At 43.4% G+C, this 27,553-nt stretch overlaps 1 protein-coding gene and 1 long non-coding RNA gene across 3 annotated transcripts; both read left to right on the top strand.

The window, feature by feature from the left end:
* The first annotated feature begins 2,267 nt into the window (after positions 1-2,267).
* LOC125727135 (uncharacterized) lies at positions 2,268-5,769 on the top strand. 2 transcript variants are annotated; one of them, XR_007388557.1, is made up of 3 exons: positions 2,268-2,370; positions 3,620-4,786; positions 5,007-5,769. It is a non-coding gene; the product is annotated as an uncharacterized LOC125727135 (long non-coding RNA). The 2 variants fall into 2 exon arrangements; XR_007388556.1 differs by having other exon boundaries at positions 3,620-5,769.
* An 8,626-nt stretch (positions 5,770-14,395) lies between these two features.
* LOC125727131 (E3 ubiquitin-protein ligase TRIM47-like) lies at positions 14,396-26,515 on the top strand (the record flags this gene model as incomplete). Its single annotated transcript, XM_049003867.1, has 6 exons — positions 14,396-15,025; positions 18,961-19,056; positions 19,629-19,862; positions 20,034-20,193; positions 20,751-20,810; positions 26,463-26,515. Coding segments are annotated over exons 1-6 (1,194 nt in total), but the record flags the coding sequence as incomplete, so codon positions are not given.
* Positions 26,516-27,553: the final 1,038 nt, after the last annotated feature.

The following is a 27,553-nucleotide window of genomic DNA, read 5'->3' as shown; positions in this document are numbered from 1 at the left end:
CAAGGTTTGCTACTGAAGGAAGGTATTCGCCCGAGTTCCCCAAAAGTTCACGACTGAGCATTTTTAAAAAACCAATTGGAGATGGTCGCACCACCATTATGTTCGGCTGAGGGACCAAACAGTAAAAGAAATGATGGACAAACTTATCACCTAGGGGTGTGGATTGATGTAAAAAACAATGATTGTGAATGGTTGAAGGAATGATGATGCTTAAGTGACGAGATATTGTTAAATGATAAGAACTTGTATAAAAATAGGTATAAAACAGTACTGGACACACTTTAAGTGTCCGGCCTTGGTTGTAACTTGTTTGCAATAAAGACTGAATTTGGATCTACACCAGCGGCTTCTGACTTCTGATTTAGCAGGGAATGAAAAACCACAAAACTAACATTTTGCCTTTTTCCCCATCTGTAACTGTTATTATGTTATTATCATTTAGAACTGAATATCCATACTCCCTTTTAATCTCATGCATCTTTTTTATCATTCCCCAGACTTTACTAATGTCAGTTTCCCGTCCTACTGAATTACAGAAGGACCTCCAAAACTCCCTCTTTGCTCATTTAACTACCCTCCTTACGTTAGCCTGCAACTTTTTGTACTCAATCAAATTCTGAAAGTTGTGAGTACTATTTAACATTGTAAAAGCTTTGTTTTGAGACTTAACTGCAGTATCACATTCCTTTGTTTACTATGAGATCTTTGGTTAGTCTGCTTTGCTGCCACTAGAATTACTGCATCATGGTTAGATTTCTTTTGTCCGACATAAAGCCGGCCCTGCAAAACGTCACCTAACGTCACCAAGTCACATGGTACAAAAACCTACAAGACGATCGTGACAGATCGTGCAGCACGTGCAGAGAGCAAGTAAGATCGTGCAGCACCTTTCAGCCGGCATAACTGTAAATGTCGCTACTATGTGCCCCTGGCTTATTTTGTAAATGTCTCGTAAATGTTCTTGTTTGTTTTGTTAATCTTAATGGTCACTGGTCAGCTATTACTTCTGTTGTAATTTAAAGCTTCAATAACAAAAATAATAAAAAAAACCTCTCAGCCGGCTGCACAAACTGGAACTGCCTCCGTGACACAACTTTGCCCTTATTGGCTGAACAATTTTAGCATGACGTTTGTATCTCTGGAAGTTCCGATGCGTTATCTGCTATTTCTCCCGAAAAGCCTGTAAAGAAGTAAAGTTTCAATAAATGCTCTAATAGTACACATAAGTTAATCGTTTATTTATTGTTAGTTACTGTAATCTTGCGCTGCTTTATGTGTTTAATCGACTAGTCTGTGAAGAAGGCATTCAAGTAAGAATTGCATTGTATTCTGTGCATGACAATAAAAACTTTGAATCCTTGAAATAAATGTATTTCATCTTTTTCCTGGCAGCTATCTTTTCACTGCTAGCAGTTTGGATCAGGAGTTGGTTATTGTAGAAGAAGTAATGTGCATGCAGGTGATATTTGTATAGATGTATCTACACCCTTCTGGCAGTGCGGCCATCTCAGTCAGGTCTCGCACTACGAGGAGTAGAAGTTGTCTAGTTTGGCTGCTGTCAGTTTATATTACAAATTTATATTACAGTTTATATTACAGTTTATATTATTATATTACACTCCTGCAGCCGCCGGCAGATGGCGCTCCCCCTCACGTCAGCTGGAGTCAGACCGAAGTGAAGTCGAACGCACCCAATGGCTCCTCCCCATTCCCAATTATCAAAAAACCCACTAATTGAATGGGTCGCGTAATTATCGCTATGAATTCTGGGAGTCTGTGCAACTTCAAGACCGCAGCTCTCGTGTTACTTATAACAAGGAAGGAATATTATTCTATATTTTTAATGGCGACCGAATGATTGATTGATATAATGTAGTGTTTCATTCTATATCCTGTTTTGATAAGATATCGACATTTCGTAAACATTCGATATACAGTTAAACCATAATTGGTCCGTCTTGTTTCTTTGTCACCCAGAAACTTCACAACTGTGTTGTGAGCGGATTTTCAGCGCTTATATGTTTTTAAACTTGTCTTAAAAATTTGTGGTACTTCTACGTTTCTGCGCTTTTGTAAATGTAGATCGTATGTTTCGTCATTTGATTAAAGCGTTTGAAGACTTTGCAGCGCTCTGACACCAATCGGCCACCGTAGCTTAACAACCGAATCATAACAATTCTTTTCCGTTTAGAGTTTTCATTTGAACATTTAAAGCAGCTCAGACTTGCAGTTTATCAGCAAGAGAGAAGACGCGAAAGATGTCCATCGTGAAAACCACCGTGAATCTCCAGAGGATTGACTGGCTGCTGCCGAAAGGTGCAGTCAGTGTGCGGATCGCCCCGGAATACATCCCCGGTCCAGTTGGCCGAGGTAAGGATGGCAAAATGATGCCCAGACTAACTCAGCACTTAAAGAGTTAAAGTCAGAATATGCTTGACTAGTCTTCTTGAATCTTCTGTTCTATTATCTTGTTTTAGAAGTACATGTCTAAATAATAAAGTAGTTCACCTTTAGCTTTAATATACGGGAGTCTTTTTACATGTCTACTGCATTATATTATATTTAAACATCAGAGAAAATCATCATGAAGTGGTAAAGTAACAGCTGAATATGTCCTAATATACGGTGTTTCCCCGAAAATAAGACAGGGTCTTATATTAATTTTTGCTCCAAATGACGCGTTACGGCTTATATTAAGGTAGTATTTTCCCAAGTATAACATGCTACAGTATATTTACCGGTATTCATGAAAAAAATCCACATTTATTCAAACACAGACATCATGTCATCTTCTAACAGTATCTTTCCATGTAAACAATTTGACGGTGAATTTATTCATGAACAAAATTCTGCTGTATACTGCATATGTTTATTCAAATATAGTCGTAATGTCATGTTCTTCTGGAACATCATCGTAAATCTCCAAGTTCCAAATTCCGTCCTGAATATCTCGCAACTCAATTTCCTGTAGAACCAGTGTCCCCAATCTCTCATGTTTAGCAATAACTCTGTCCTTAAATGAGCGCCTCTTGTCCATGTAGCCTTCTCGTAGTACAACCGCATCTCATTCTAGTTACCGTACAATCCATGGGACAATAACTAGGGCTTATATTACGAGCTTCTTGAAAAATCATGTTAGGACTTATTTGCGGGGAAACGCGGTAGTAATCAGAAAAAGCATGAATCTTAGTTTGGTACCTTGAGAGTGAATAAATAATGCAACTTATGGAAAGTGTAAGATAAGTAAAGGATTTGACTTAATAGTCAGTTGTTGATGCCAGCATTTGGATTGAGTGGGCTGCTATATTTGATGCACATGAACCTTTCCAGTGTTGTTTTTCGCTGTTGTTCTGCGTATCAGGGAATCTGTGCACAAACTGGCTTTTTTTTATAGGTCAGGTTCCCCTGCTGAAACGCAGACGGCCCAAGTCAAGACCAGCGCATAAGTTTCCCAAGCGTGTGTTTCCTGTATCCAATAAAGACTGCAGAATTTTTCTTAGTGTGCAATACCGACTGCTAAGTGTGATATCTGTGATGGTTGTGATGTAGTGTTGTTGTACAGTAACATAATGTTTCCTTTAAATTAAATATGCTGTCCCCTGTCTTTATAATCCCAAAGGACAAACCAGTTCCAGTGATGCTGGCCGTCGGAAGAAGTGCCGCACCAGGCCGCCGACAGCCAGCTCCCTGACCACGTCTGCCTCTCCTGGATCTGCTGCCATCCCGGTGGCAACCAGCAGGGGTCAGCAGGGCACAGGCCGCCGTAGAAATACGGCGGGAGGCCGGTCAGGGCGAAGAAGGAGGTATGACCAACAGAAGGGGTTAGAGCCTAAGCCCAGCTCACCAACCTTCTCCTCCTCTTCATTTTTATTTCCGTCTTCAGCCCCCTCCCCTTTTGTTTCATCCCCATTTCTTTTTATGGGCTCCTCTGTTTTATCCCCACACTTACTCACACCTGTAAGCCCAGCTCCACATCCATATTCAGCTCCAGGCCTGGTTCATCTGACCCCTCTGCTTCAGGCTCCAGCACAGGCTGTAGCCGCCTCATCTCACCTGGAAAAATTCTATTGGTTGTATAACTATTATGTAACAAAGTACTCTAAAATGACCTATGACGCCAAGTGCTTTACTGAGTACTGGTGTCAGGAGTTTTGGAACAGACATTTAAATGAAATTAACTTAGCGAAACTGGGGAAGAATGAGGATAATGAGGGTACTCATTCATCCAAGAGGCGTAGGATTGATGAAGATGAGTTCATCTTTCCTATTGATGCACTGGAGCAGCTAAGTACCATGCCCAGGGCTCAGGAGATGGGTGTGGAAATGGGCTATCAGTCAGATGCACATAGCTACATTTCCCTGTAGATTCACCACATAATTACACAAGAGTTGTCATACATACTTAGGATAAGATAAAATACCATGTAGTTCTATAGCATAAGGTACTATAGGATAAGATTAAGATAGGATAAGGTTAAGATAGGACAAGTTAAGATAGTCTTAACTTGTATGCCATTTTATGTTTTACAAAGACATGATGAATTACCATAAGTTTAGGATAAGATTATATAAGATAACATAGTATAAGAATAAGATAGGATTGCATAGCATAAGATAAGAAAGATAGGATAAGATAACATAGAATAAAATTAAGATAGGATAGGTTACGGTAAGCTTAAGATTGTATAACATAGGATTAGATTAATTATAAATAAAGCAGTCCTCCTTAGAGGGGGGGTGGTGGAGGGAATATTTAAAAAATAAAAATAGGGTTAGTTAACATAAGGTAAAGATAAGATTGTATAACATAGGATTAGATTAATTATAAATAAAGCAGTCCTCCTTAGAGGGGGGGTGGTGGAGGGAATATTTAAGAAATAAAAATAGGATTAATTAAGATAAGATTGTATAACATAGGATTAGATTAATTATAAATAAAGCAGTCCTCCTCAGAGGGGGGTGGTGGAGGGAATATTTAAGAAATAAAAATAGGATTAATTCAGAAGGTTAAGATAAGATTGTATAACATAGGATTAGATTAATTGTAAATAAAGCAGTCCTCCTCAGAGGGGGGTGGTGGAGGGAATATTTAAGAAATAAAAATAGGATTAATTCAGAAGGTTAAGATAAGATTGTATAACATAGGATTAGATTAATTGTAAATAAAGCAGTCCTCCTTAGAGGGGGGGTGGTGGAGGGAATATTTAAGAAATAAAAATAGGATCAGTTAACATAAGGTAAAGATAAGATTGTATAACATAGGATTAGATTAATTATAAATAAAGCAGTCCTCCTTAGAGGGGGGGGTGGTGGAGGGAATATTTAAGAAATAAAAATAAGATTAATTAAGATAAGGTTAAGATAAGATTGTATAACATAGGATTAGATTAATTGTAAATAAAGCAGTCCTCCTTAGAGGGGGGGTGGTGGAGGGAATATTTAAGAAATAAAAATAGGATTAATTCAGAAGGTTAAGATAAGATTGTATAACATAGGATTAGATTAATTATAAATAAAGCAGTCCTCCTCAGAGGGGGGTGGTGGAGGGAATATTTTAAGAAATAAAAATAGGATCAGTTAACATAAGGTTAAGATAAGATTGTATAACATAGGGCTACAGTGAAGAAATCAAAAATTTCAAGGCAGCATGAAGGTAACGCACAATCAGGGATGTGCAATTTCTGAGGCATGTATTCAAAAAAAGTATTTTAATTGTGTTTTATGATTCATATTTGACTTAGTTCATGAAATAAAATGTTTTTTTCTACAGATCAGTGTTTTTGTATTTTGTAAAATAAGAGAAATACTGTATGCATGGTAATGTCAGGTGTGCAAAATGTTTGTGCTAACAAAGGACACAGAGCCCCTAGAAGGGCACAGAGCCAGGCTGAGCACCACAGCGCTATCCAGCCCATGGCTGCCGATGGTCACATTCCACCAGAACCCCCCAACACTAACTCCCCAGGGAACTTCCAAGCAGCAGAGCAGATTCCAACAACCGAGGATCAAAGGAAAAGAAAAGATACTGGCAGGAAGAAGATGATCTTGTGGCCAAAGGTTAAAAATGTAGAAGTTTGGAGAACAAATGTGTTACAAATGAAATATTATTTGAAATGTGCTACAGCTTAATCATTCTATCATACATCTATCCATCCATTTTCCAAACCGCTAATCCTACTGCGTCGCGGGGGGTCCGGAGCCTATCCCGGAAGCAATGGGCACAAGGCAGGGAACAACCCAGGATGGGGGGGCCAGCCCATCGCAGGGCACAGTCACACACCATTCACACCTACAGGCAATTTTTTAGCAACTCCAATTAGCCTCAGCATGTTTTTGGACTGTGGGGGGAAACCGGCGTACCCGGAGGAAACCCCACGACGACATGGGGAGAACATGCAAACTCCACACACATGTAACCCAGGCGGAGACTCGAACCTGGGTCCCAGAGGTGTGAGGCAACAGTGCTAACCACTGCACCACCATGCCGGCCCAAAAATTTAAACAAATTCATTTTAAAAAACTTTAATCTCAGAGCCAATTGCCATGTGCCCACAAATATTTCAATTATTATTGTTTATGATTATAAATGCCGAATACATTCCTGGAGCCTTCGATTTAGCATACACAGTGCCCTCTACAGGATTCTGTCGAAACAGCATCTCTCAACCTCGTTCACAAGATTTGTGTCTTTTTCACAAAACGTTTTTCTTTGTAAATCCCAAAATCTTCCTATAAATGTATGTATGAATGCTTCTCGTCTTTTTCAGTCACACGAAGCCTTTATAAATGAGCTCCCCGATTAATCTGTTTACATGAAAACATCTTAATTGCGTTAAGGCATGTAAACGTAGCCACCTAACGAAAGGTAACCACGTGACTTAGCAGACTGCATGTTCCTCATCTCCTCTGTATGGACCATAGAGCTGTGTATCGGAGAGTCTGACAACACGCTACGTTTCAAGATACAGGCATTACAATTCAGATCGCTGCTCTATTTTGCCATTCTTTTTAAAAAATCTGCTTTTAGGAAAACATGGCACATTATAGAGAGCACACCACCAAATGGATGAAATCTGAGTAAAAACATTTGATTTTTAACGCAATCAGAATAAAGGGGTCTGCATTTATCACTGTCCCTGTAACAATCCAGCATCGTAGCACTACAGCTATTTCGGATTCAGCCAACGAATAACGTTGCTAGTCAGCAGCCTTGTGCAAGCTACTGAAAATTACTAATTACCAATTACTGTATATAAAAGTAATTATAATAAGGGTGGGATTCGACCGTGTGTCTGCCTGGGGGGTCGCCGGCCAGGATCGCCAGCAGTTTGGACGTGTGGTTGGTGCGGCAATGTGCTGCATCAGCGTCTGCTCCCTCTGCCTGACCTGCCCTGTATAATTACATAATCAAGGAAAATAACAGTGGGCTAAAGGTTGCATAGTGATCACATTAACATCGCGTCGATGTTGAAATACATGGTGCAAACAAAAGTAGTGGAATTACACTGACGAGTTACTACCAACACTGCCAGGCAGCTAGGTTTGCTAATGCTAACGTTAGCAGCGCACCCATATGCTACTTCCTCTCGCAAGATAAGGCAGCGTTACTGTCACTGTAAATACAATGAGATCTCTTTGGAGCAAGCCTGTCGATACCATGTTAAGTGTAAAACCACAAGTAAAATACCTTAAAAATAATAGAAATATAGATGGTGCTGAACCATGGTGAACAGTGGAGTCATAACAGAGGCTGTGCGTTGTGTTCAGTCACCTTTCACTGTAAATCACACATGGCTTCACAATCTTTTGTGTCTGCTCTGAATCCCTCAGGGCTGGAGTGAAAACTCCATTCACACTAACATGGTGCCAAGTGGTATTGGGTAGACATGATTCTATCCTTTTTGGAAGTAATTTGTTTTACTGGTTTAAATAAGTTTAAAAAAATTTCAAAATGTAAGGATAGCTCATTGTATCCAAAGGGATGTGCCAAGCTTGCAGTGTTGATGTGCTGCCACCTTCTGGGAAAACGATGAACTGATTTTCAGATTAAGAACATGTATGGTTTTCTGGTATCATTTGAGAACCGTTCATGCTGCGAACCTATGCTTATGGGTTAGGGTTAAGCTTGGGTCTAGAGCTCAGGGTACTTCCAGGCTTGGAGGCCAAGGGTAAGGTCTCTCTTTCCCCATGTAAGCATTTAATGATGATCCAGCACCAGGGCTTGGGTAAGTCACCACGAGTTGGGAGCCTCATTCCCCAGGTAAAGGATGAACGATGTCCATCCAGCCCGGGGATTCTGGTGAACCTCTCCTTACGCTGGAAGCCTCCTCCCTCAGGTAAGGGTTTAAGAATCTCGCGGTACTTCCATTGAGCCTTGGGGTTCTGGAGAAAAATCCCAGGGCCATCCAACTGTAGCAGTGTGGAATTTTGCGGGTAGGACTTGTTGATTATTTCCGGTAAGTGTGTGTGGGGACCCCTAGTGTGTGGAGGCGTCATTGGCGTTTCCCGGTCCGGTAACTCCCCTTCCGCACCGCAGTGGTCTGCCGTGGTACGCTGGCATGCTGGCTGAGGTTCACACTTATTCTGTGTCTTGGTGGGAGGTTTTGCTGTTTTAATTAGCGTTAATCCTCTGCTTGATTTAAATGGCTAATGGTAATATTTTATATTGCAGTGTTTCTCTTGTGTCTGTGTTGCAGCTCCAGTGGTTGCAAGTTATTCTGGTGACTAGGCCTATAGCTACTTGTCAGTTGCTTTACTTGATGTGTTTTAATTGTAGTTACGGTTGTTGCCAGGATTACAGTTTCAGTTGCTCGTCAGCTTCAGTTTATGCCTCTTCCAGCAGGTTTGTCAGACAATAATAGTTTGAACCTGCACTGTGGCTGCTGTGTTTCCTACGTCAGTTTTTCTTTTCCGTCAGTCTTGTCTTGTCCTCGGTCGGTCCGATGTCGCCCAACAACTGCTGCTTGAAGCTCCTGATCCTCGGTGGGACATCGGCGATGTGCTGGGAGCCTTGGAACGCGCTAAGGATCGTCGCACCTTTTCCTGCATTTGGAGCTGTTTCATTCCCTAGTTTTGCGACTTAACAGACTTTGGGCCGCCCTTTCTTTCTGTATGGGACTGATACAGAAGGACAGCCTGTATTCTGCTACTCATTGTTTGCACTCTTCATAGTTTTCAACACTCAGATTCTTGGTTAGATTGGGGTATTTTCTGGGAGACTGTGAGCAGTGGCTGCCTCGATTGATCTGGCTGACTAAGATTTGATTGGTCTGGGGTGGTGGTGTTCACACTTTCACCTTGTGCAGTATATTTGTGTGGGGATCAGTGTGGTGGAGCACAGGTGCGTGTGTGTGTGTGTGTGTGTGTGTGTGTGTATGTGTGTGTGTGTGTGTGTTAGTTTAAGGGACTCTATTCCCCCTTTTGATCAACTTCCCCGGACACCTGTCTCCTGCTTGAGTTTAGTCAGCCAGTGGCCAAAGGCTGGTTGCTGGTTTATTTTTTAAGGTTGTTGATGCTAAAGCGCTTGTCTTGTTTCTTTGTTTTATATTTTCAACAACCTGTTAATAGTACAAACACGTCTCTAGCTCCATTCGGTAAATGAACTTGTGTGCTCTTAATTTAGAGTAATTTTTCCTGTGGTGAAATACCCCAGGTGGCGTAGTCGTGTCCTTGTACTACTGACCGCTCTCTGCCACAAACACTTTACCCTAAACCTAAGCCTAATCCTAACCCTAACCATAGCCCCAAACGTCATGTCCTGCCACCTCCCTGACGTGGCTCTAATAAGCCATGCCTGCTGCTCGTTGGTCTCGCGTCTCGTTCCATCCCTCATGTTAAACACTCCCAGCTACCTCCAGTCTGTTCCCTTGTTATTCCTGTATAAGTGCTTCCTGGCCCTGTGTTCCCCATTGATGTGGTGCCCTCCATGTTGCTCGTTCCCTAGCCTCCCATCTTGATCCCAGTAAATCCCAGTTTATTGTCTGACAACACCTGCTCCCAGAGTCGTTCATCCTGGCACCCAACAGACTGAAGGAACTCGACAAGCCCCAGTAGGTTCCCCAGGTCCCTACAGCCGATCACTGCTGCTTGTGTCAAGCATACCTAATGTCGCTGGTTCAGGCCGCAGTACATCTTTCCCCAGAGAGAATGACCCATCTCTGACGGAGGGCATAGCCGCCCTCTCCCCGGACTCCCAAGTGGAGGGTGTGACAGCTATAGCGGAGATCCTCAGGGCCCTCTGGAATGGAGTGAGTGTGCTGAACCCCGCAGAGGTGGGGTGCTCTGGAGAAAAGGAGCCCGCCGTCTCCATGTCGTTTGCCGTAGGGCGACCTGCGTCCTCATTGTCACTTGAAGTCTGACGATGATGCTTCTCTGGGATTTACTGTGATCCCCCTGTTCGCCAAAACATGCTCCCCAAAGCTCTCCAGCACAGAAGAACAGGCTTCACTCCTAGTTCTATGGTTGTCAGAGTGCTGGACCACAGTAGAGGTCGGACTTTGCTTCAACATGGTTTTATTGGAAGTCTGCACACAATACAGATGTTTCCTACCGTCCTTCGTTCCAATTAAATGTGGAAACGTTTTGTCAGCTGGCTGGACAAGACCCTACTGCCTCTTTTAATAGTACACATAGTAGTGAGCAGTGGTGACGTAATGGTTAGGGAAGCGCACTCGTGATTGAAAGACACTGCATCTACAGCATCTGGCCCAGGAGAGCCGGCCATTGCAGTCGTTACATCCGCACTTAAGGCTCCCGGCCCAGAGGGCCGCTCAGGCCGCACCCACAGTGTCCAACACAGGTGAGGCCTTGGTTGCCTCTAGGCTTCTCATAGACTCTGACACGGTTTCCTGGTAACCAGCCGACACCTGCCACACTGCTCCATAATGTCAGGCCAGCGTCCACCTCGCTGTCCCCTGATGCCTGGCCAGCACCCACCTCAATGTCCCAAGACGTCCAGCCGGCGCCCACCTCATCTCCTGACAGCCTGCTGGTGCCCACTTTCTATCCTGACGTCCCACCGGCACATGCCTGCAGGCTGCCACCAGCCCAGAGAAGATGGATCCAGAGGATGTCCTGCTGGAGTGCCCTGGGTCCTGCTATGTGGGTCCCTCCTTCATCCCAGACTCCGGTTACTCTGGTCCCAGTTTCTGGTCACCAGAATCAACAGGAGCCCAAGAAAGCGGCAGGCAGAATGTCTGTCTCCCAGAGAGGGTTTGCCAGTATCTGCTCTTGCCCTGTATGTCCCTTGTCATCTTCCTGTTCCTCTCCTGTTGTCTCCTTGCTGCCCTACTGCTCTGCGGTTCTCTCATCGCCCGCCAACTCCTCACGTCCTCCGGCCCTGCTGGCCCTCCCAGACCCTCTGGTCCTGTGATTCGGCAGAGTTCAGCCTCACCTGGAAAGGGGCTTAGGAGGGTCCCCAGCCCCGAATCTTCGCCTGGCTTCCCTGGATGCCCCACGTTATTCCTTTTTGTGCCTCAGTGTTTGTCTTGTTGCTCTGTCCCGCCTGTATCTCTCCTTGTCTTGTGCATCCTGTGCCCCTGTTCTTGTTGACCCTCCACCTGTCCGTCCTGTTTTGGGGTCTGACAGGACTGCTGTACCTGTGGTTCCTAGCTTTTCCTTTTTCCGCTCCATGTCCTTAGTGATGTCCTGCAACTGCTCTTATGTCTGGTGTTGCTGTCTGTCTAGTGTTCTGTCTAGTCTTGTCTGGTCTTGTCCTGTCTACCATCTGTTCTGTCGTCCCCTGTCTAGTCCAGAGTCCAGTCTGGTTCCATCCCTGTTGTCTAACCCCTTTGGACTTCATGGCCGGAGCACATGCTTCTGGTGGGTTGGGGGGGGGGGGGTACTGTCACATTAAGCAATGCCATTCTTATCCAATATGCTTGTCCATTTATGTGTCAACGCATGTTCTGACCATCCATGCTCTCTGCCTCCCCACATTTCCAGGTGCTGCCCGGGGGGGGGCACCATCTCAGCTGGAGTCCTGGTTCAGTCCCATGGAGGGGTGACACTGCGAATTGGACCTGCTAACTGTGTCATCCTGGGTGCAGCCTTGAGTGTCACCCTACACAGGCCAGCGTGGAGAACAGGCTTATTGACAGACTTTAATCACACCTCACACCTGGCCTTTAGCAAGCAGCTCCACTCTTTTCTGTTCTCAGCAATATTAGTCTGCCGGGGGGGTTGGGCAGCCAGTTGTCCATGGACCTCCAGAGGTCTATTTTATCTCCTTACTTGGGGGTTTTGGTTCCTCTCCTCCGTTGTCATCTGGCTTTCTTTATTTAATATCTTTCTTTCCTTTTTCCCCTTGTGTATCACTCTCTTTAATGATGTTGTAATGTATGACTACACATCTATGTAAAGTGCCTTGGGACGACTCTGTGAGGCACTATATAAAAATGAAATTAAATGTCCTGCCTCCTCCCTGACGTGGCTCTAACAGGCCATGTTTGCTGCTTGTTGGTCTCACGTCTCGTTCCAGCCCTCGTGTTAAACACTCCCAGCTGTCTCCAGTCTCTTCCATCATTAGTCCTCCATTTGAGTGCTTCCTGGTCCTGTGTTCCCCAGTTCGATCACTGATGTTGTGCCTTACGTGTTGCCGGTTCCATAGCCTCCCATCCTGATCCCAGTAAGTCCCTGTTTGTTGTCTGAGAAACACCTGCTGCACGAGTCTTTCATCCCGGTGACCACGACACCAACTACCAGCGATGTCTGTGGAGCCCAGAAATACCAGCCTAGCTGCACTAGTGCCCAGGCAGCACCTTGACAGCGGCATGTTTGCATTGTTATATTTGCCTCACTTGTTCACCACTTTCAGCAACAGTATCTGCTATGTACTAGAACTGTAATCATATGTGAGTGAGTCTGTCTGCTTTGAAGGAGCAGAGATCCCAGCTCCTTACTGTAGGTACAGGGCACAGAAACGGGTAAATCCTGTAAGGTAACATTCTTACAGTCAGCATAGATTCCAACACAGTTCTGGAATATGAAGTTCATAGTCAGTCATAATTTTGTAGCATTAAAATATAAATTTTAAATAAATCCTAACAGTATGTGTGATTGTGGGGGGGTGTGGGGTCTCGGGGAGTAACCTCTGTCTCTTGGCTTGTTTCCTGTCCCTCCTGCTGTATGTGTGAAGTCTGCATGTTCTTCCAATGTGGGCTTTCTCCTCCTACTTTGGAGAACATGAAACTGCGATCAGCAGATTGGGATCTCTAAGCTGCCCTTAGTGTGAGTCTGTATGTGTGAGTTTGTGCTCTGCTATGAACTAGTATCCTATCCATTGTGTCCCCTGCCCTGTGCCACCTGGGACAGGCTCCAGGCTCCCCACCCCCCTGTACAGGATAAGCAGTAATGCAGGACGGCTCCACACTGTTCCAAAGAAATGGCGCTCCAGCTCCCTTCAGGACTTCAGACCAGCTGCTCTCACTTCACGCCTCCAGGTTTGTGGGTGTGGTTCCCACTCCTGGTTCTGCATGTACAGCTTGCATGTTCTCCCCGTGTTCCTGTGGGTTTCCTCAGGTTTCCTCATGCTGTCCAAGATCATGCAGTTTGGTGAATTAGTGTCTCTTGATTGTCCTCAGCATGTGAGTGAGTGTTTGCCCTGTGATGGACTGGCATCCCATCCAGGGTGTCTCTGCCTTGTGCCCTGTGCTTCCTGTGATGTGTGTGTCTCATAACCCTGTACTGCAGTTATTGGAATTTGTTGGATACTTTTTTGATATATGATCTTTCTGTTCCTGGGGATGGCTGAAGCTGGTCCAATAACTTTTGGCTTAAATATAAGAGTAGTGTTCAATTTTCATTATTAGAATATGGAATTATTTTGGATGATTAAAATGATCACTCTGAACTTGACTGTCCTTCCTAACATAAATACACTCCCTGCACAAACACACAGAAATAAAAGGAAGAGATGACATATATTTTCATGAATATTGTATATAGAATAATGTAAAAAAACAAATCTGTGCATTGACAGCACTTGTCAAAGCTTGTTCTGTCTAATCCTGACACAGTCTGTCTATAACTGCACATCCCTGCATGTTTCACCTGAAACCACATGATCCCAAACATGTTTCTAAACCGACACAGAAATTCATTCTCAGTAGATCTGCTCTCTTATACCTTTATACCTAATTTCTATCTACTGCACAAAATCAAAGAGTAGGATTATAGTTTGTTTACAGAAAAACAATGTCAGTAACTGTTATTCTCATAAAAGATAAATAAATGTTCGCTTTGGGTACAGTTTGTATAATGTACTATTTTGTTCATAAACTGCAGCTCCACTGTTTGCCCAGTCTGCTCTTCTCAGTCTGGTCTCAGTCCAAAACCACACCTGCTGCAGTCTGAGAAGCAGGAAGTTCCTCCCACTGTCACACACAGACGACTGTGAGAGAAAACGAGACTGAATCCTATCAGTGTTCGTGGTAAAATGGCAGAAGCCAGAGTTGCAATGCATGTAAATGAGTTAAGTTGTGCAATCTGTCTGGATCTACTAAAGGATCCAGTAACTATTCCCTGTGGACACAGTTACTGTATGAGCTGCATTAAGAGCTGCTGGGATCAGGAAGATCATGCTGGAGTTTACAGCTGCCCCCAGTGCAGACAGACCTTCATACCCAGACCTGTTCTGGGCAGAAACACCATGCTGGCTGAAGTGGTGGAGAAACTGAAGAAGACTGGACTACAAGCAGCTGCTCCTGCTGACCAGTATGCTGGACCTGGAGATGTGGAGTGTGACGTCTGTACTGGGAGAAAACACAAAGCTATCAAGTCCTGCCTGGTGTGTCTGGCCTCCTACTGTGAAACTGACCTGCAGCTTCACAACAAACTCCACCATGCAAAACAGCACAAGCTTATTGATGTCATCGGCCATCTGAAGGACAAGGTCTGTTCCCACCATGACAAACCGCTGGAGGTCTACTGCCGTACCGACCAGCAGTGTATCTGTTATCTCTGTACGATGGATGAACACAGAGGCCATGATACAGTCTCAGCTGCTACAGGAAGGGCGGAGATACAGGTCAGGCTAATTTAAAAGAATTTCCCCTTTCTATCTAAAAGAATTTCCCCAAAGGGATCAGTGAAAGTATCAATTATTGTTATTATCTAAAAGTTAATTTTAAATAAATAGATTTTGTCTTAACACTTGTTAGTGTAATTGCTACGAAACACTCAGATCAAGTCTGGTTCGGTAAAGTTGTCATGACCTACTTGTCCGGTCTTACTAGCGGGGTTACTAGCTTGTCGGATTTAAGGTAGTCTGGGCAAAATGTAAGTAAACGAATATGAAGTCCATTTAAACTGTGGTACCTTACATCCGACAAGTTACCCCGAGAAGCCAGTAACCCTTCATAGTACAGAAGAACTCACTAGAGCCACAGTACAGTAAGGCCGTGCCCGTCGAAGATGTTTGTACGGGACGCCATGACACTCAAAATAAAATAATAAGTATATCAAAAAATATAAATAAAATGATAAATATTTCAATAATGTATCCTTTTATTTTTAAATAATTTCATAAATTTTCATAAATTTCATAAAATTATATTTCATAATAACACTTGTCTTCTATGTATAATTTTAAAATTTTACAATTTATTGTTTCGTAATAATGTTGCGATATTTATGGAAGCCCGTTTCCGGCACAAAAAGAAAAAAAATAAATCATAATAACGAGAAACTTTCTCATTTGTACGACTTAGTATCTCATAATAACGAGAAACTTTCTCATTTGTACGACTTAGTATCTCATAATAACGAGAAACTTTCTCATTATTACGACTTAGTATCTCATAATAACGAGAAACTTTCTCATTTTTACGACTTAGTTTCTCGTTATTATGAGATACTTTCTCATTATTATGACTTAGTTTCTCGTTATTATGAGATACTTTCTCATTATTATGACTTAGTTTCTCGTTATTAAGAGATACTAAGTCGTAATAATGAGAAAGTTTCTCGTTATTATGACTTTTTTTTTTTCTTTTTGTGGCGGAAACGGGCTTCCATAGATATTCATTAGACAATCCATCCATCCATCCATTTTCCAAACCGCTTATCCTATTGGGTCGCGGGGGGTCCGGAGCCTATCCCGGAAGCAATGGGCACGAGGCAGGGAACAACCCAGGATGGGGGGCCAGCCCATCGCAGGGCACACTCACACACCATTCACTCACACATGCACACCTATGGGCAATCTAGCAACTCCAATTAGCCTCAGCATGTTTTTGGACCGTGGGGGGAAACCGGAGTACCCGGAGGAAACCCCACGACGACATGGGGAGAACATGCAAACTCCGCACACATGTGACCCAGGCGGAGACTCGAACCCGGGTCCCAGAGGTGTGAGGCGACAGTGCTAACCACTGCACCACCATGCCGCCCCCTCATTAGACAATCATTATTATAAAATATTATTTTCACAATAAAGTTTAACTTTTCACATTATCGCCATGCATTTCTATACTCCATCAAGAGGAGTTTTGCAGGATTGGCACTGCAGCCACCGGATAAAACACTGTTCCATTGGGACTGGTGTGGTGCTGAGGTGTCACCCACTGCACGGCTGCACTCAGGTTCTCAGCCCTATTTTATTATATGTTTCTATTCACACATCCATTTGCTTGGCTACTGAACACACATTCTTACCTACATGCTTTAATTTTACCTTCATGTCATTTTTACCGGCACATTTCACTAATATTAATAACGCGTGGAGCAGCTTTGACATAAATAATGAAGCTTCGTCTCAGTGCCTGTCCTTGTGTCTCTTCCCCGTGTGGCCAGCAGCCATCGCTGTCCATCCCCTTTGTCCTCTCATCGTCTTTGGCCCTAGTGTGTTCTTCCTTTTCCCCAATGGCTGCATTTGGCTCATTGGGATGAGTGTGTGACATAGAGGCTGGGACCAGCTGGTTATGGGTTTGAAGCAGGTCAGGAACCAACCACACCTCTTTCATTTAATTATTGCTTTTCTATTCTTCCCAGTGTTTGTTAGTTCTCTGTTCTGCTTGTGAAGCTTGTGCCTTGTTTTATTATGTTCCACATGTTTCTGTACTTTCTAAGTATTGAATTCCTTGTGTGTGTTTCTTACTTTCAGTGTTTGTGGGAGTTTCCCTAGTCTTGTGTTCATTAATATAAGTTACTGCACTTGTTGCCTGTTTTCCCTGCACTGTTGTTATTGGTTAATTGTCTCACATCTGTCTTTGTTAATTCGCTACAGCAGCCTGAGCATTAGATTGGCTACAGAAACCTGCAATGCAGGTTGTGTGTCTGACACAGACAATCACATTTTGTGCAGCGTCAGTGTGAGCCATCGGACTTTATTCTGTATTCCCCACTCCTCCATCAGGCTGCCTCGACTGCAGCCATGTTTTCTGCAGAATGAGACTCTGGGAATTTTCCTGCTCCCAATAATAAGGTCGACAGCTCAGTCTTATCATTTATAAAATGGCATTTGACTGCTAAATAAGCTTCCATATGTATGAATGTCCACATGTCAGATGTTAGTCTTACTGCTTTGGCATTTCTCACCTCTTCCTTTGCTTTCTCTGTTTCTATCTTAAATGTTTCTGTCACCAAACCCTTTCATGTTTGCCTGGATGGGAGAATGTAGGTTGGATCCAGGATCCCCACAACCTCCCTAAATCCTGCGTTATCCACTATGGTGAAGGGTTGTGCATATTTACCAAAGCTTCATCAATCATTTGTTTCTTGGTCTCTATACTGGGAAAATTATACAGATTATTGGGTAATACCCTCACCCAAATCTGATATTATGTATTCATACAATTATTATTATCATTCATACAATTATTATTATTAAATTAATTATTGAAAATGAATTATTATTAAATTATTATGATGATTAAAACTTACGCTGCAGTGTGTGTGTACGCCGAAATATGTGCTGTACAACAGGTTTGAAACCGGTAATGAGGATTGTGCCACATTTTCAGTTTCCAAAGCAGTCACATGGTTGAGTGCAGAATGAAGCTTCAGATGACCATGGTCACGTGTTCAGGGTGGAACGAAGGAAACTGAAGCTGTGCTTCAGAATGTAGTGAATCGCTTTTTTATTGTCAAGCTTAACATCACTAGCTGCCCCATTCCCTCTGTTAGTCTACGTGTCATTTTCTTAGCTACTTTTTCCCTGGTGAGTTTTGACCCCTTATTGTTCCTTTATTGTGTGTCTTTCCAGTTTGGTTCAGTCTCCTTAATTCCCTTTGTCTTGGAGCTTTTAAGTGGATCCTCACCTTGTTTCCCTGCCTGCACCAGGCTGCGCCCCAACATGCACATTAAATATATGATATGTTCAAATTCTGAAGAATCTTTAATGAATCCCATTTTACACATTTTCCTTTCTGAATTTGCGTGGAACATCAGTGATGCAGACTTTGACACAGTTTCCATATGAATGGGTCACAACAGTCCAATATTAAACCAACTTCCCAGCGGATTCAGAGGTTTCAGTGTCGCAGGAGAAAAGATGCATTATTGTTGTTCACAGTGCAGTTTATACACAGTGGCCCATTATTAACTGACATGCGATCTGACATCAATCTAATAGGACGCCAGTTGAGTAGCCGGTCCTGCAGTGCAGCCCAGGACACATTCGCCTTCACATTGCTATAAGAATGTGGCCATATGTAGCCCAGACCACCTCCCAATGTGGGTTGTGTGATCGGATCTCAATGTATCTTCAATGCGTCCTGGGTAATTAGCGCTGTCCTCTTGTGATTGGATCACCCAGGACGCATGTTAATACCAGGTGGAAACAGGACCAAAGGGTCTATGTCCATTGTATCCTACCTACAGTCAATAAATCATTCATGAACATCCATCCATCCATCTCCTAACTGGTAATCCAGGTCAGGGTCACCTTGGACAGGATGATAAATGAATGTGATCTCAGCTAATGAAACAAACTTGTTTTGTCATCTTTTTTCTTATCTGTAGAAACAAATGGGTGAAACACAGAGGGAATTTCAGCAGAGAATTCAGATGAGAGAGAAGGAGCTGCAGGAGCTGAGAGAGGCTGTGGGCTCAGTCACAGTGAGTATGAACCTGAGGAGAAGATAACAGCTGGCTTGTGATCATAATGAATCTTCTCTCAGATTCAACAGATTGCAGATTTACAGACTTGCGCGGATTAATCAAATTAATGCTGCTGTGGGTTATTCTGGGTCAGTGGGATAAAGTTGCTGGATTACAGAGTTTAACCAAGAGTTGCAGCAGTAGTAGCTTATTTATTTAAAAAAATACCATAAATGCCTATTTGAGAAAAATGCAACTTTTCACAACCCAGTGTAATGCAAATAAACACTAAAAAAGTCACCTATTAAACTGAGACCTAATGGTGACAACCAACCTGCCCCATACAGCCACCAGTCTCTGCCAAATCCCTGCAGCTGACGGTGTATGAGCTTAATGAGTGATCATTTCCAATCAGTGCTGGCTGGGTTTCAGTACCTGAGGCATCCAGCATGGTGTCGCTCCAAACCCCAGTCCTGTGCTGTTTTTATACCTCCTGTCAGCTCACATCTCTATTGTACAATGAGGCTCTCTGGAGTCTCAAAAGGGGCCAATTGTAATTTACTGTCCTCTGCTCCCTGTGTCACCAACAGAGCTCAGCACAATCAGCAGTGGAGGACAGCGAGAGGATCTTCACTGAGATAATCAGCTCCATTGAGAGAAGATGCTCTGAGGTGACAAAGCTGATCAGAGATCAGGAGAAGGCTGCAGTGAGTCAGGCTGAAGGAGACATGGAGAGACTGAAGCAGGAGATCGATGAACTGAAGAGGAGACACTCTGAGCTGGAGCAGCTTTCACACACAGAGGATCACATCCATTTCCTCCAGGTAACAGAACAGCTACTTTGGCAATAAGGAAACCAGAGTATTCAAATGAATGCATATTGCCATTTGTATTTCAACTAGTCTGTCATTGGTCAGATGTTAAAGGTTCTGTTAATTAGATTGCAATACACATTTGTATTGATGAAGCTGTTTAATCAGACTGTGTGTCTGTAGAGGCGCCAGGCTCTTCCTGTCACTCCTGAAGCTGGATTTGGGCCCAGAATCTCTGTCAGTCCCAGATCTGATTTTGGGAATTTGAGGAAGGCGGTTTCTGAGCTGAAAGATCAACTGGAGAATTTTTGCAGAATGAAAATGGCAGAGATCCATCACGCAGGTTAATACATTTTCTAGTCTGTTCATGTTAATATAGACCAGGGCTGGCCAATCTTACCCAGAAAGGGCTGCTTTTGCTGGATTACTAATTAGAGGACTGATTGGCTGAAGAGTCTCACACCTGGGGTTGAACAGCTGACCTAAAGGTTACCCCAAAGACCTGCGTACACACTGGACTTTGCGGGTAGAATTGCCCCCCCCTCCCCCCCCCCCGATGTAGACCGTGCAGAGAGAGTATGCAGTACAGTCAGCCTCACATTTGTGTGACCAAGTCAGTTTGTTTACAATAAGTTTAAATCTTTGTGATAACTGGTGAAAGAGCTCCACATTCTACTGGCTGCTAAACCCAGATCACATGAAACATGTTTCTTCTACATTATAGAAACCAAAAATCTGTATTATGTGTAACTTACCATGATTTGCAGTTTGTTAAAATGCCTGTGATTGTCCCTCATAATGATAATACCCCACTGCTGTTATCTCCACAGTGAGTGAAGTCCATCTCCCACAAGTAAATTCCTTTTACTCACATCCCTGTTTCTCTCTGTCTCCTTCTAGTTACCAAAGACACCGTCCTACCGGTATTAGTGCCCAGGACCAGAGCAGAATTCTTACACTGTGAGTCTGTTCACACACTCGCTTCTCTCTCCCTGTATGAGGTGGAGTGTGTTTTATTGTGTTTCATTTTCTACTGCCAGTGGAGCTTCTCTTTCTCTCTCCCGCTGCCTCCGGGTCTTTCACATTTACATGAGCTTTTTATCTCAGTGGACTTTAAATCCAATTGCTAAGTAAGGCAAGTTTATTCAGGGTGCTTTTCCACTGCACCAGGTTCGGTACTTTTGGTTCTTTCCCTTTTCCATTAACTTCCAGTCGAGTACCAATACCAGAAGTTCCAGTACCAAAAGCATCATTGCAGCTGTGGTACTTTTTCGATACTTCGGAACTTTGGTGTGGGACTTACAAACACGTTCATTGTCAATTTAAAAAACAATTTTAAAAAGTCTAAAAGCCCAAAATACAAATAAACAGTTAACTAAAAAGAAGTGAGATTGTAGAGGCAGCGTATGACTAAACTCCTGCTAATTTAATTTATTGAAACAAAGCAGCAACAAAAACGTTTTAATCCCTGATTATAATGAACTGACAGTGTTAGCAGACCTCAGGTCTTCAGGAAGCTTGTTCCACAGACAGGGAGCATAGACACTAAAAGCTGCTTCAGCCTGCTTGGTCTTCATTCTGGGACACTGAGTAAAGTTTCAGGGGTCTGAATGCTTCACAAGGTTAAAGGAAGTTAGTGCCATTTAGTGCCTTGTACACAAGTAATATTTAATTATTAATCCTGTGATGCTCAGGAAGCCAGTGCAGTGATTAAGGAGCTGTGTGATATGCTCCACTTCCTTGGTGTTAGTGAGGACTCTGGTGGCAGCATCCTGGATGAGCTGCAGCTGTCTGACTGATTTATTACCAAGACCTGCAAAGACACCATTTCAATAGTCTAGCCTGCTGGAAATAAACACATGAAAAAGCTTTTCCGTATCTGGTTTAGAGAGAAATCCTTCTCTCTCTCTCTTATTGGGCTGGTTTCAGCTTCCGTTGGGTGGATCTTAAGCAGACCTTGGGCTGGACCTGGGAACACTGTACTGATGCCTCATTTCCACCAACATGGAGCCGGTGCTGGGCTGGTTGTCACGTGATGCCTTTTCAGAACCTGCCTGTGTTTCCACCAGTTTAAAAAATTAACATAGTTGACAGTGAAAGTAAAGGTTCATATGTATTCCGTTTTGTGGGATTTGTTCTTTTCTGTTCCAGAATAAGTTTTTATAAGCTGCCAACTGTCCTTTTAATGATCACGCTATTAAAGATACCAATAACTGAACTTTGTAATCTGCCTCATAATCTGCGGCATGGTTTTCATTTACAATGCAAAGTTACTCCGATAATAAGCTGGCTAGTTGTTTTACTGCTGCCACCGGAAATATTAGACAAAACTATATTGGTGATTGACTGAATTATCCAGGTATGCGGACGGTTTGGACACGATGGCCCCTCCCACTTGCACTGATGTTATGAGAACTATTTTTTTAATTTTTTGTGGTGGCCTGTAGCCTTGTGCCTTTGACCGAATCACAGCCATGATATAACGGAGTATCTTCTCATATGTCATTGCTTAATTATACTGCACTCATAAAGCATTCTAAACACAGCTATAAATATTTATAAAAAAGCATAACACATTATATCCACCATTATAACGCTTTATGAATGCTTTATGACACACTCAACTATAAGGCACTATAGATACCTTCATAATGCAATACAAAGCATCCTTAATGCTTATACCAATCATTATAATGCATTATGAAGGTATTTATAGGGCACTAAAGATGAAAGCTTCATACATCATTCATTATGCATAATAAGCATGCCTATAATGTGTTATGCCTTTTGATAAATATTTAAAGCCATGATTATAATGCATAACAATGGATTATTATTTGTTGTGAATTTTACTAACAACATGGCCTTAAGTGTTCCAGAGATTTTATAGTGTTCCGTAATCTGAGCAAATGGAAGCATGTAGATGTTGAACAAAGAGGCTCGGTCAGGTTTATAATTCTAATTGGTGATCAGTGTTGACACACCACAGCACACAGTGTACAACACCGAAATGTGTCCTCTGCATTTAACCCATATGTGACATCGTGACATAGCAAGGGGCAGCTAATTCAGTGCCCTGAGAGCAGTGTTTTGCTTAGGGTCCCTCAGCAGTGCCTTGCTGGTCGGGGATTCAATCCAACAACCATTAAGCCACCACTGCCCACTGCCAATAACGGACCCTTGAGGAACTCCACATGTAATTTCTGTTCATTCAGATTCATAATTACCCTTCTGACAGAAAGTAGTGCCTGACTTGTAAAAATAATTCAAACCCATTAAATACGGCGGCGGCTCCACCTCCTTCCCTAAGTGCTCTAGTCTCACTGATAAAGAGCAGGTAGGAGTAGCTGGTTTGATCAGGGCTGCTGCATAGTTTTCATTTGACCCCATTTCAGTTTAAAGCATAAAAATCAAGGTTTATCCTGATAATACAATCAGTCATTAATAATGATTTTCCAGCCACAGACCTGATATTCAGTAAAGATCAGTTTAATGTATTAAACACATTGTCTGACCCAGTGTGTAGGTGACACACAACTGGAGTCAGATGAGAGAGAGAGTAGCTGTGGGCTTTGATGCACTTTGTTCCCCCTGAAGTCAGTCAGAGCAGGAATGGCTGACACTGGGGCTGCTCCTCACTGCCTAGTGTGGGCTGTAGCTACAGCAGGGGATCCAAGGGCCAGTGGGGTAAGGGCCCCCTGTCCTAGATGTCATCATGCACTGTAATGCTGAAAGCTGGGAAACTGCCCTCGCTTTGTTTGGGTAGCAGGAACTTTTGGTATCACTCAGTAACAGCTCATCAAAACCTTTTATCTGCATCCTTATCTTGTGTGAGCTGTCTATGAGCAGTGAGGTTCGGGGGGGGGGGGGGGGGGCTTCCTTCCCTCACATTTGCCCTTTTTGTGCATTCGCTGACTGTACTTTTTTTCAGATTCATTAATATTGTCCTAAGACGGCACCTGCAGTCTTACCCAAACTGGCTGTGACACTGAACATCTCCTAAGTCTGTGCTTTAGGGCCATGACTTCACACGACACGACTACACTTGCGTGCGTAGTTTACATCTATCTGGAGGATTGAAGGTCATGTCCACCGGGGGGCAGTGCGAGAAAACCATCTTGGTCGGTTCCTTCGTTTCCAGTCTCACTTGTTAGTATGAGGTTGTGGCATTAAATGTTGTACAAGGATGAAGGAGTCAAGACGGCGCTCTGAAGATCACGTTTGATTAGAGCTGCAAGCCGACTTGTTTTGTTTACCATGTACTGTGAACTATATGCAGTTTTACTACTGTCTGGTTTTATTTAATCATCCAGTGACTGCAATAACTATACATAGTCATGATTAGCTTGATGATAGGCTTGCTGACTTTCTAGCCTAAAGAAATAGGCTGAGTTCTGCTCACCTTGTTCAAGCCATTTTTGCCACAATCTAACAAAGGCTCCTTCTGCCTTATGTTTATATATAATCATACAATTTATTCTGTAAGGCACCTCCTACATTATTTTCTGTATCAGTAAGACGAATGACTGGTTTGCAGGTTAAAGCAGTAAATCTCATTTATAATTTTCTTTTCTTCATCTCTTCCGATTCGAGCCAAGTCACTACTAAACCTTCTGACAAATTTTGCTACATCATGTTATTATTGCAATACTTTTTTCTGTATTGGGTCTGTTCCAGTGTAAGTCAGTTAATTATTCTATGTTTAAAATAGCTAATTTATTTCTCAAGATTGAACTGTTTAATATCCCGTTTGAAGATATTTTATATCCAGTAGACGATGACAAAGATTGCATGTTCTCCCTATGTCGTCGTGGGGTTTCCTCCGGGTACTCCAGTTTGCCCCCACAGTCCAAAGACACGCTGAGGCTAGTTGGAGTTACTAAATTGCCCATAGGTGTGCCTGTGTGAGTGACTGGTGTGTGAGTGTGCCCTGCGATGGGCTGGCCCCCCATCCTGGGTTGTTCCCTGCCTCGTGCCCATTGCTTCCGGGATAGGCTCCGGACCCCCCACGACCCAGTAGGATAAGCGGTTTGGAAAATGGATGGATGGATATATATATATATATATATATATATATATATATATATATATATATATATATAACCGCACACACACACACACACACAAATAGATTATATGTTATATATTAGATAAGTGGCAGAAAAATCGATGGATGGATGGAACTGTAGGAAAAATAATGCTGCTTATGAAAGTAGGCAAGTAAGAATTTCAGGTTAGAATTTCATTGTACCTTGTACGCATGACACTGTTTTCTTAGAAACTTATACTGCCATTAAATTTTGAAGACACTGTACAAAGAAGGACACAATAGTGTTCGGAATATTTTTTTCTTGTCTGTGAAAATATACAGCTCTTCTGGACACTCATTCTTAAAAAAATCAGATGCTACTTTAATACGATCTGTACCGTTAGTAAAGACAATGTTCCGTGACAAAACGTGACCATACTGCCACGCCAATTTCTGGTGGCACTGCACCTCGCGCATGCGTCTTGTTATCCTCATGTAAGTGCACAGACGAAGCCGGAATCAACACAGAAAACCCGTGGCGGCCAGACTGATACCTCTCCGCGCACGTATAAGCGGACGTGTTTGTATAGACTTTTATGATGCATTTTACTCCTCCGCGGACGACCGCCTGCCGCACTCCAAATTTGTCTTTAAACGCCAACATAGATGATTTTGATGAGGATTGGGGTAGTTTGCAAACCCTACAGCCAATTTTCAAGGTAATAGAACTGTTGCATACATATAAATGCGTATGCATATGTGTGCAGACTTGTCCCAAATTGAAAATCTCACGCCAGCCAGTTGATCAAAGTTGGCAGCCCCGTGAACTGCCGCTCTGAATTTGTAAAACGTAGGGAAACATACACAGACCTCGCGGCTGTGGTACGTGTGCAGGGAATATCAGAATTACTACTAATACTTAAATAGGGCACGTGCACATGTGCAAAGTACACAGCTTGACCAGAGAAATATGAACGTTTCCATGTACGCATACGCGGTGTAATACGCGAGTGCTGCGCTTTGCGGAGAACCAGCCTAGATGCGTCTGCGTTGGGAGCGTCGCGTCGGCGCGCTGCTGGAGAGAGGTGTGTGTCCAAAGTGGATTAAAAGACGTTCATATTGTGACCTAAAGACAAACTCACTTTTAGTGGTAATCTTTGTTGTGTAATTTTATGGTTAATATGTTTGATGAATGCTGTTTGTAATTTTATTTACCTGTAATTAAGCCTATTAGTTTAACACGCGCGTCATTTCGGCGCGTCTTCCCACCGGCGTCGCGCGGGCGACCAACATTTCCTGAGGTATTTCACATATTTGATTTTTTATATTTTATGTATCGTACAGAATAATAGAGCGCAGGCTAAAGTGCAGTTCGGCCCCAGCGAGTCTCTCAGCGCGGCGTGTCTCACAGCGCAGGGGGCAGCCGGAGCGCCGCAGACTCGGGCGGCTACATGAGTATATTGGGAATAAAATGTGTGTATTGAAGCGAGTTCTGTGTGAGTGAGTGTGTGAGGTGTGACAGTGATAATGATGGAGATGCTGGGCTTCGTCATGGGATTAATGGCTCTTCCTCTTGCCTACAGACTCCTGCCAGCTGACGCTGGACCCCAACACAGCAAACAGAGAAGTGTCTCTGTCAGGGGGGGACAGGAAGGTGACAGGAAGGTGAAGGGGCAGAGCAGCCATATCCTGATCATCCAGAGAGATTTGACAGCTGGAGCCAAGTTCTGTGCAGAGAGAGTCTGACTGGTCGCTGTTACTGGGAGGCTGAGTGGGATGGAGATGCAGCCCGGATAGGAGTGACTTATAAAGGGATCAGGAGGAAAGGAGGGAGGGACTGTGGGCTTGGAGCCAATAACAAGTCATGGAGTCTGTGCTGCTCTCCTCACAGACACTCTGTCTGTCACAATAATAAACAGACTGTCATACCCATAAAGCCCTCAGGTCCCCGCAGAGTAGGAGTGTATCTGGACTGGGGGGCTGGTGCTCTGTCCTTCTACAGAGTCTCCTCTGATGGACTGACCCCCCTGTACAGATTCACCTCCTCATTCACTGAGTCCCTCTATCCAGGGTTTGGGGTTTGGGGTTTATCCAAACTCCCCCGTGTCGTGTATATATATATATATACAGCCCACAGCTGCTTCTGCTCCCATTGCATTAATATGGAAGCTATCTGCTTGTGTTGATGTTTAGCCTGATATTTCAGGTGATATTTCAGGATGCAGGCGGGTGGACTGGGTGGTATTACTGTTATAGTGGGGTTTGCTGGATAGATGGACGATTCACAGTTTATATTCCATGAAAGTCCACATATATCATTCCATTCACCCTACTCATGTACACCATCGCAGTGGCCAGCGTCCAGGCAGGATGTTCACCAGCACTTTTCAGTCTCTTAATGCATGTTACAGTGAGCAGCTGCCATTCTGCGAAAGTCTGGCTTCCCTCTTGGGGACATGATGAACAGAACAACATGTGAAAGACAGTGAACTAAAGTGATGTGTGGCGGAAAAGTAACACTGCACATCACTCTGAACACACCATCCCCACTGTCAAATATGGTGGTGGCAGCATCATGCTCTGGGGGTGCTTCTCTTCAGCAGGGACAGGGAAGCTGGTCAGAGCTGATGGGAAGATGGATGGAGCCAGATACAGGGCAATCTTGGAAGAAAAC

Source organism: Brienomyrus brachyistius, unplaced genomic scaffold (assembly GCF_023856365.1).
Source record: "Brienomyrus brachyistius isolate T26 unplaced genomic scaffold, BBRACH_0.4 scaffold87, whole genome shotgun sequence".
Lineage (NCBI taxonomy): Eukaryota > Metazoa > Chordata > Actinopteri > Osteoglossiformes > Mormyridae > Brienomyrus > Brienomyrus brachyistius.
The sequence above is the reverse complement of the archived record's forward strand: the minus strand, read 5'-3'. Positions and strand labels throughout refer to the sequence as shown.